At 37.6% G+C, this 10,943-nt stretch overlaps 1 protein-coding gene across 1 annotated transcript; it reads left to right on the plus strand.

Annotated features, from left to right (window-relative positions):
- Positions 1-10,123, plus strand: LOC115436007 (G-protein coupled receptor 20-like). The gene is made up of 7 exons (XM_030158688.1): positions 1-408; positions 4,056-4,322; positions 4,430-4,696; positions 4,829-5,073; positions 8,909-8,993; positions 9,135-9,260; positions 9,412-10,123. Exons 2-7 carry the CDS (start codon positions 4,125-4,127, stop codon positions 9,595-9,597), a joined length of 1,107 nt encoding a protein of 368 aa, XP_030014548.1. The 5' UTR covers positions 1-408; positions 4,056-4,124; the 3' UTR covers positions 9,598-10,123.
- The last annotated feature ends 820 nt before the right edge of the window (positions 10,124-10,943 follow it).

Consider the following 10,943-nt stretch of genomic DNA (forward strand, 5'->3'; position numbering starts at 1 on the left):
TCTGAGGATTTTTTTTTTTTTAGAAATCTAGAAAGAAAACAGTGTCAGTAGACAGTCTGAGAAAGTGCCAAAAATGACACGGATAACTCTTGAATCCCTCTGTGAAGAAGAGCGTTTATTGCTGAAATGAGTGGAGAAGCTGAAGAAGAGGGACGAGACTGACACTCTTTGGAATAATGAAAGCCTGAATTACTGCAGAGAGGGAAGAAAGTGGCAGAAGTTCATGTTAAAAGATGGTACAAGATTGCAAAGGTCACTGAAAGCAGCACATCCTTACTGGGAAAGATTCAGAATCACCTGGCTGAGTAGAATCTGTGGATTAAGACCAGTATAAAGGCTCAGTCACATCTATTTTTAGAAGTCCTGTCAGCCACCTAGATTGACTTGTTTCCATCTTATTCTCTGGAGGTAAGTTCATTATCAGACTGTAATTATATGAGAAATAATCACTGCATCTATAGATTTAACAAAAGTGAGTTAGGGTTGGTTATGTTTGTAATTTGTTACACATGGAAAGGCCGCTCTGAACTTTTATTGCAACCACAAGAACAAGTGCCTCTAAAATTAGACTTTAAAACAGAAACAACATGTTCTTTTTGCCTTCAGGGGCTCTCAGTAATCCAATAATTTGATATGGGACAGCGTGAGATCTGTTTTCCAGTAGTCCATCCTGTATCTTTGACTGTTGCTAAATTTCTTTCTGTCACATTCCTAGGCATGCACACACACAAAGGAGGCTCCCACGCTGCAGAAATTTATTTGGACAGTGTTATTTGTGATCTGCCTCTGAGCCCTCTGCTCTCCTCTCAGGATCACTTTACAGTCGTTGCATCACCACAGTCTTTGATGTTGGAGAGAAACAATAAGACGGCAACGCTGATGCATTAGTTTGGTTTTGTATCATCTGTTCGGACTGAAATAAGGCTTTACCCAATTATGTATAGTAGAATGTAATCAGTTTTCAATTAGTGCCAGCTATTATTTGCAGCTTTAAAATCTAATTAGCACTGAAGGATTATACACGGTAGAACATAGATATGCTTGCAGGCTTACAGAAACATTTCAACAATGAGCATCTTAAGAGTGTAACCCAATTTTTTTTTAACTAAATGTGCATCATTGCTACTGTGTGTACAAAAAATTATACAGATTGAAATTAATCACCACCAGTTGATAACAGGACATTTTTTCAGCGTCTGCATTTGAGAACTAACTGTCTGAGTGTGAGGATCTGAATGCCACTATCGCTCATCTCACCAGTTTTCAACGCCTCCGAATACTATTGAAATATACTACCTGTCATTTGTTTCTGAACAGAGGAAGCAGTTTAACACACAATTTCCCCAGAGCGACCCTCACATCACTCGTTAGCGTTGCTAATGATGATGAACTAGCTCCTGTAAGTTGAATAATATCTGGGGATGTAACAGTGGAAACACCATTTATTTCCCTCAGTAGCCTTAATGTTCTGTGGCTGGACTGGTCTTGTTAATGCAGATGAATCACATTATTCATGCCTCACCCTCAGCTGAGCATGTTATTCTCATTAGTCTGAACAGACAACATTTTTCATCAGCTCGATGATTATTTTTGCCGTGAGAGATGAGTTTTGAGCTGTGAGAATGCACAGAACAATACCGAGAGTTTCTTGAACCTTCCCTGATGGGGGCTCACATGAGTAATTAAACTACATTTGTTGGAAAAGGATTTAGAGCAGTGTAGAGGGTTAGGGTTAGGCCTCCAGTCGATCTCACATTTTCATAGGAAATGACATTTAACCTAAAGCTTTTATATTAATATTCCAGTGGAGTGAGTGAACCGTGCAACAGTCACAAAAAGGCAGCTCACCTCACTCTATCTATACTGTGTTGACCCATATGTAGTACAGTCAGCGAGTGCCCTCTACTGTCTTAATATTCATATAAGGTAGACTATAGTTCATATTTGCATATTTTTACCCTCAGAGCTGAGAACACCATATGGAAAAGGTCACATGGTTATTTCAGGTGTCTAATTTTATCAAGTGCAATTTGTCTTGTACACTGGAAGACATTATCAGTGCAATTTGAAAATATGAAATATAAAACATACTGTAACGCCTGCAGTCACATTTTATGCATTGACATCTGTTTCTGACATCTCACTTCTTCTTCAGTCACTTTTTAAGTAGTATAAAATATACATATACATACAGAACTTTATTGACCCCAGGGGGAAACTCACTGTACTGTGTATTTGTAATTATCACCTGCAGCTGAAAGGCTATGGTGTATATATTGTAGAATTCAGTGCATTTTTATGCACTCAACAGTTATTGTAGTGTCATCACTGTATCCCTTTGAAACTAAAATGTGTTAATATGAAGTTCTTTTCCTCTCGGTTTCACAGAATGTTATGTATAACTTAATTATGCCCTCTGCTTCTGTTTTTCCCACTGTATATAAATGTGGAACTATACACTGTTACCTTGGTTGTGCACCCATGGGATCACCCCCTCATACTCTCTTTAATCTTTTTACCCATTTCAGCCTTGACATTCATGTGCATTTATGCAAAAGATGATATAAACGGAATAGAATAGAATAGAATAGAATAGAATAGAATAGAATAGAATAGAATAGAATAGAATAGAATAGAATTATTGTCATTATACAATGGCTATACAACGAAACTGGGTAGAGCTTACCCTCATATATTTACTATTTACACAAAGACACACACACACACACTCACACACACACACATACATACATACAAACATATATTGTTCATCTTAACTGTCTAAAGCCAAGATCAAACATAATTTATGCAGACAGATTTGTTTGATTGTTTGATTCGTGTAGTTAACAATATAATTGTTGTCAGACATGTGTACTTGTGAATTAATTAAATATAGATAAGAGTCCTGAAAAACACCCACAACTATATTAAAATGAAGGGCCTTGACTTGCGTAGTAAAAATAACGTGGAGAAAAAAATCATCTGCAAGCTTAAAACAGTGACTTTCTTTAGTGTTCACAATAAAAACAACATTTTCAGTTTAAATTTCAGTAAAATGATCCATTATCACACAGAGAAAATGTAAAATCTGAACGTTGACAAGATGAAATGTTGGGATCTTCCAAATCAAAGACAACTAATGTTAACTGATGGAAAATTATAGAAAAGCTGAATAAATTCAAGACATAAAATGGCACAAACACATTAACTGTGGAAGAAAGTGTCCTGTCCATCATATACAGACTTCATTCATGTAGCTGTCCCAGTTTGGCTCTGCTCTCATCACATTTATGAGAAGAATTCACCATCTCTCTTGAGATAAATAAACAGATGAGCTCCAAGAATATGATTAATTCACATAGACATAGATATTGTCTACTGTTTGTTGTCCAGACCTAAACAAGGTTAAACTACTCCTAAGATGTTCTTTTCTTTTTACAACTGCAATCAGAGGGTTAAATTTTGACTCTATAGAAGTTGATGCATTTCTTTTTTTTTTTTAATTTGTGCTGGTATGAGTTTAAATCTACATGTAGTTCATTCAGAAATAATACAGCTTGGTATAAATAAACTCACACTGAATTCACAAATAAATAGTTACACTCCAAATAACCAGTGTAAATAAATCAGATGGTTCCACTGGCTCACCAGGCCAACAGTAGCATCCTTATTGAGGTCAGACACAGGGTAGTGAGACCACGTCAGGGCAGAGACATGGAGAAAGGGTTGTATATGATAGAGGATGAAGAGATATTTGAGGAGAATGTAAATATCCGTCAGATGATGGTGAGGCTACTAAGGTATCCCTCAGTGTTGACTGGATGTTCTTCTTGAAAGTGTGAATTTGTGAATATATTTATATATATAGTCCCAAGACAGGTGAGTACAGGATGTTTACTTTCACCTATAGCATGGTTTCATAGCCTGACACCGATGAACAGTACAGAAAATGTCCAAATGTGTGTGAGTATGTAATGTATATTATGTTTACACTGAAGCTGAAATCACTGGTTTTAAACACTGTCTTTTTGTCCTGCAGTTTCCACACAAACTAGGACTCAAAAGACCCATCTGCAGCATCAGCGACCATTCGCACCATTGTCATCATCACCAGAACCACCATTATGATGGACTTAAACAGTACTGAGTCCTGGATTTTTAACAGCACTTCATTTCCCAGCCTGCCGGTAATAGCCAGTCCCAGTAACAGAAGTGGCATGGAGGCATATCTCCAGCGACTGGCGCATTTAGATGAGGGGCTCTACAACGACTTCTATGGTCTCTGGATTGCTCTGATGGTCATAAACTCTTTCATATTCCTGGTAAGGAGGCTTCTTTTAGTGCAGTGGATATTCTCACTGTTGTGAAATCGCTGACAATGGCACTTGGTTGAAACTTCTAACTCTCCTCTTGTCATTCTGGGGTCCAGGTAGGCATGGTGCTCAACATGGTGGCACTTTATGTTTTCTGTTTCCGCACCAAGCAAAAGACCACTTCAGTGATCTACACCATTAACTTAGCGGTGACAGATCTCTTGGTGAACCTCTCTTTGCCGACTCGTATCCTGCTCTACTACAGTGGAGGGGGCTGCCTCACCTGCTCCTACCTGCACATCTTCAGCTACTTTGTCAACATGTACTGCAGCATCTTGTTTCTGACCTGCATATGCGTCGACCGTTACCTCGCCATAGTGCAGGTGGGTTTGTACTGACCTCACTACTGACTTCCCCTAAAGCCTAAACTGTCCTTTCACAACAAACTATTGTGCATATCCTGGCTTCAAAAACAGGGTAAATCTAAAATTGCACATTTTGTTTTGACCTTGCAGGTTGAAGCTTCCCGCCGATGGCGAAATACCAGTGTGGCTAAATGTGTGTGTGTCTCTGTCTGGCTGTTTGCCATCGTGGTCACCTACTCCTTCCTTTCCAGTGCTTTCCAGCACACAGGCTGCTGCCTCTCAAAGCTGCTCTTCCTTACCATCACTGAGTTCTTTCTACCACTCGTCATCATTGTGGTCTTCACTGTACGGATTATGTGTGCCCTCGCTGACCGCCGCCTCATGCAGCAAAGCAGGTATTCTCAAAGTTTAACACGAGCCCCTTTTACACAGCACTTCTGTTACGGGAATATTTCATCTTTATTCCAGAATGACGTCTGTGTAAACGAAATGGTGGGGTCATTTGGTCCCACCTTTGTCATGGCTCTGTAATGCCTCTGGAGGTAGTAACAGAGCCATGATAAAGGTGGAACCATGATTCCAGAACGCTATGTAAAAGGAAAACCTTGTTCCGCAACCAAGGTGTGACGTTTTGATGATGGCGACCCCCATGCTGGGGGGATTTAAAAATGAGCATGGGCCATGTACAGTAAACAAACATGTCAGTGTGACCAGAAAGATGTTGAACTGGGAAGACGCCGAGATCCGCGAGCTGTTGTCAATTCGAGCGGAGGACTCTATCCATGCTAACATTTGTGGAACAGTGAAAGACAGGCTGACTCTGGAGAGGTTAGCAACACCGACACCGCTATGCTCAGGGTATTTCAAACATGGAAGTGATACGTCACATTACACGCTGTGCTGCGTCACCACCCCTTTGATTCCGGAATGCAGGTCCGCTGTGTAAAAGTCCAGCCTTTCTCACCTCTGTTACTCCTCTGGCTTGGCTGTGGAAAAATCGGTCAGTGGTGGAAAAACTGTGGGATCACCATTTCACCTTTTTCCAGGATCTCTGTGTAAAAGTGGCCACAGAGAAGTACAACGTCACTGGTTGAGCATTTTAATAAATAAATCATTTTATTAGCTACAGTAATCAAGTCAAATACTGTAAGTGACCAATGAAAAAAAAAAAATATTTAGGCATTTTTATTTTCTGCATCAAGATTTCAAAACAGGTAAATAAATAGAACAAATCAAAAATGACAATAGTGGTTATTATTTGATTTGATTTTGAAGATCTCTAAAAAAAAAAAAATAAGCGTCTGTAGTGTCCTGGCTCAAAGCTGATCCAACACAGACAGACATACTGGATGGTTCTGTGGATAAAATTATACTGACACTTGACTCAGACTCGTTTGAATTGGATTTGATCCACAAACTACACTGAATGTTTTTTGCTGCATTCCATACAATTCAAAGACAAAGGTTTCCATGTTCTGTGTGTCACATTTATTTTGATGATGTGTTGATTTAGTCTGATGAGATTTCAATAGCAAACTAAATGTTGCCTGAAGACCCCAAAATAATACATATACAGACTGGTGTCATGAATGGATAATAAGTTAGTTCTGAGGTAAAACACAAAGATGTTACCTCCAATTTAGATATAAGAACAAGCATAAAAACAAATGATTGGCCTGACTTGCTCCAGAAGAAAAAATATTGTGTTCTGTAAATTTCCAAATAGAAGGCTCTGGAAAAACTTCCCCCACTTCAAAGGCACAAGGAGAAGGAGAAAAACTAGCTACAGGTAAAGAACTCCAGCAGCACTTATAGCATAGAACAACTTAATTAAATCTAAATATAGACCAACTAGGGTCTGATGAAGGCCACTAACTGAAATGTCTTCTATACAGGGTGTATAAGAAAAAAGTAGACTCTTAGAAAAAGCTACATAAAACCAAAATGCAACGGCATTTTGAAAATCTGAAAATATGTGTTTATTGACCATGAAATTGTCCCTTGATTGACACCAGTGTCCTGGGACAATTTTCATGCTTCAGTGAACAACGCTAATTTGAATTGGGCAAAATAAAAGTCTTTTGTGCGCTGAAGTGTAAGGGTTAAAATTAGATCTGTCACCATAGACAGTCAGGTTTGCAGCCCTATTCACCTGGAACAAACTACAAAAAGACCTGAAACTTAAGGATCTGGTTTCGTTGGACATTTTTAAGAGGATGTTGAATGACTTAGAGAGGGAGACATCTGGCTGAAGATGTTTTACCTGATGCACTTTGTCTTCATTTCATGGGCACTTTTTGCAAAGTTGACTTTGGAAAGTTTGACTTGACAATGTGTTTTTTATGTATTCGTTTCATGTATGAAAGTCTGTGTATGTAACTATTTAATGTACTGCTGCCCGTCTTGGCCAGGACACTCTTGAAAAAGAGATTTTTAATCTCAATGAGGTTTTCCTAGATAAATAAAGGTAAAATAAAAAAAAAAAAAAAAAAAAAAAAAATAGATGACCAGTTCCATTGGTCTTTTACTTGCATATGTAAAACAGGGAAAAAAAATAATTACATGTTACCATCGATACAAAGATTTCACATTAACAACAGGTTTGAGTATATCATGCCAAACACAAGGGGTTAATGCTGTGAGTGACAAATTTGCGTGGCAAGGAGCGGGACCCATGTGGAAGACTGAAGGTACTGGAACCCTTTGACTAACAGAAGTGTGTGCCTTTAATTAAAATCCTGAAGTGTAAAACCCAAATCTTGACTCACTGAGCAAATTTTGCTGTTAATTTTCAGTTTCTCAACGATGTGTGAAATCTTTGTATCAATGGTAGGGGGTTAACACGTCATTATTTTTTTCTTGTTTTATGCATGTAAGTAAAAGACCAATGGAACTTGACATCCATGGCAACGGATCTCATATTAACCTTTACATGTCCTTGTGCAAAAGATTAAATTTTGCACAATTCAAATTAGCATTGTTCACTGAAGCATGAAAACTGACTCAGGACACTGGTGTCGATTAAGGGAGAATTCCATGGTCAATAAACATATATGACCAGATTTTAAAAATGTCTTCGCATTTTGGATTTTTGTTGTTTTTTCTGAGAGTCTACTTTTTTCTGATACAGCCTGTATAACAAGCGCTGCTGGAGTTCTTGGCCTGTGTTCTGTAAATTTCCAGCTCTGACACTCTACGACTATACATAAAGTATAAAGTCTACATTTAAATCTGGAGACAGTAAGCAGCCACTTTAAAATTTCAAGCCTGACACCCAATGAAAACCTGTGACACAAAGGATATGGATGGTTTTAGGTCATAAACAAAATTGAGTTGATTACATTTTTGCCACATGGTGCTTCCAACAGACCAGTTGTTTTCTTTTCATGATCTTAAGTCTGAATATTTTCCTTTTTTGAATATTTTGACTAGTTGTAATTTTTTGCAAACACATGCTTTAAATAATAGAATTATATTTGGAATTTGGGAAAATGTTGTAAGTGATTTATGGAATGAAGAAAAACTTTCATTTCACTCAAACACAAAACTAAAAGTGGAAAAATCAGTGGTTTCTTAATTTTTTTCCAGATCTGTTATAATGGCCTATTAGAATGGTGGTTTCATAGATCATTCTGTCTTATATGTTAATGTGTGCTTGTTGTTCCTCATCTAGATGGTCTGTGTTGTTTTTTACCATCTGATATTGTTCTTACCATTGGTGGTATGTGCCGCCCTTTACCATTAGTGGTATTGTAATTTTTTTTTTTTTTTCTTACCATTGTTGGTATGTAATTCTTCCTGTTCTTTACCACTTGTGGTATTATAGTTTTTTGTTTCTACCATTGTTGGTATGTAATTATTATCATGTAAGTTGACGGTTAACTGTTACCTGTGCTAACACCACCAGGAATGTACTTTGTTTCTATTTTTACACACATTTGGGTTATACAATGTAAATGCTGTCAAATGAGTTCATTCTAATTTGGTATAGGCCTATTTTGGTCATTGTTCTGGCTTGAAGTCACAGAACAGGAGTGAGTATTTAAAATGTTATTATGTTAAGTTATTTGATGATGAGAATAGGGTTGGGATTAAATAAATTTGTCTTCTTCCCACTCCTTTTCGAGTATAGATGAATGATTTTTGTTGGAATTTTGAATTTGCATGTATTCTGCAATGCTTGAAATAAACAAACAAATGAATGAAAAATGAATGAATGTGTTTCCTCAGGGAGAGGAGAAGAAGGGCCGTCCAGCTGTTGACTACTGTCCTGATCATTTTCACTGTCTGCTTTACACCATTCCACATCCGACAGGTGAGGGGAACACATGGGGGACACAGTGCTTTAAAACATCCTCTTAATGCTCATTATTTGTGACCCTAAATGTTCATATTTATGATCTGAAACTGTGTGTGTCTGTGTCTTTGCATGTTGCACTTCCTGTTTTTCTGTCAGGTGGTGGTGTACTTCTATCCTGACATGCCTCATCATGTGATAGTCTACCACTTGACCGTCACTCTCAGCAGTCTGAACAGCTGTATGGATCCTGTTGTCTACTGCTTTGTTACAAATAATTTTCAAGTAAGACTGGAAACCCCTGCTTTTCTCAAACTGAGGACCCTTCCTTTCTCCATCCATTTTTTCCTTCAGCCATAATTTGTCCATCTGTTACTCATTCACTCTTTTATTTACTCATCCGCTCACTGAATAATTTACTGCTTTTTCCTCCCAGGCTACCATGAGACATCTCTTTCGTCGTGCAGAGCCTGAGCAGACAAGTGGTGACATTGTCAGCATGCAGCACAGCTCCAAAGCCTCAGGACGGACAGCCAATGCCATCACTAATAATATGATCATGATGGCCAGCATTCCCACTTCACCTCAGAAAGACAATGTGGAGAAAAACCAAACAGTGTAAATCCCCCTTCGACGTGGGAGGAAGAGAAGTGAAAGTTACAGAGATGTCACATTTGCCTCAGGAAAGATGTGACTGATATTTCTGTTGACCAGTGATAATCTTGGAGTATAATGGCACAGTGCTAAGAGCTCAGGCCTTCCAGTCAGCTGGGTCATTAACAGTTTAAGGGAGGACAGGTCCATTGGCAAAGACAGTGATAACACTGCAACAGAGCTTCTTCATATTTGTATTAACTACTTGAATAAACACTGTCCTTACAAGAGGTAAGTTTCATTTTCATCATGTCAAGCAAGGCTATCACTTTGGACTTGGAACTTTTCAACCATGGGACTGTTTTTTTTTTAGAGTGTATCATTCACCTGCATTTTGGTTTCAGTAAATATAGTCTTCAGAATTGCATGACTTGTATACATTTAACACCCAGATATTTTTTTTGCCAGCAAAATTGACAATTTTTTCAAAGATGTCTGTACGTGTAAAAATTGAAGATTTGTGGGCATTAATAATAAAACAGTCTCTACACCTATGTGATGTAAGTACAGTCATTTTTTATTTCGATGTGATTTTATCTGAACAGAAAATGAAGTAGAAATAGAAAGAGTCCACTACTGAAGAAATTTACTAAACAGTTAAAAATAACCTTGTAAAAAGAGCTTTACATTTCCAACACACAGTTTTTCAGCTAGATTACTTGTTGACATTCTCATTTGCCACTTAAGAAGATCTGGCACTAAAAATGGGAAAATATTTGGGATTGTGCCCACTTATATGCAGCAGATGGCAATATTTCTCTACTTATTTTTTGTTCCCTGTACAAGAAAACCAAAAGAGACATTATTACTTACATAAAATCTGCTTGGGGAATTGATAGTCGCTACAGTGTGAATGTAGGACAGTTTTTCTTTAACTTTCTTCCTTTTTTTTTTTTTTTTTTTTTTAAAGTAGAATTTTTTTTATTTATTTTTTTTAGTTTTTTTATTAAGTGCATTAGCATAACCTCCAGCTGCAAAGTAAAAAAAAAAGCCCTATCAGATGTACAGTGGTGGAATTCAGGGATGTTTAACCCATAAAGAGCCAAATACCAACCGGTAACCAAAAGTATCTACTGATCTAAAAATGTTTAATAACTTGTGTACCACTAATCCTATCAATACAAGAAAGTAATTGGTGTACAATGCAGTTTATCATCTTTTCATGGTCACCAGATATGACCCATTTAGACATTCAGAGGCTCCGTACTGAAACACTGTCTTCTACAACATTGATTCACCAGTAAAATCCATGGTGTTGGATTAATGACAGTGGATGGAGATGCTTGTTTTCATGTTCAAGTATTGGTATCTTCA

This window comes from Sphaeramia orbicularis, chromosome 16 (genome assembly GCF_902148855.1).
Source record: "Sphaeramia orbicularis chromosome 16, fSphaOr1.1, whole genome shotgun sequence".
In the NCBI taxonomy this organism is placed as follows: Eukaryota; Metazoa; Chordata; class Actinopteri; order Kurtiformes; family Apogonidae; genus Sphaeramia; species Sphaeramia orbicularis.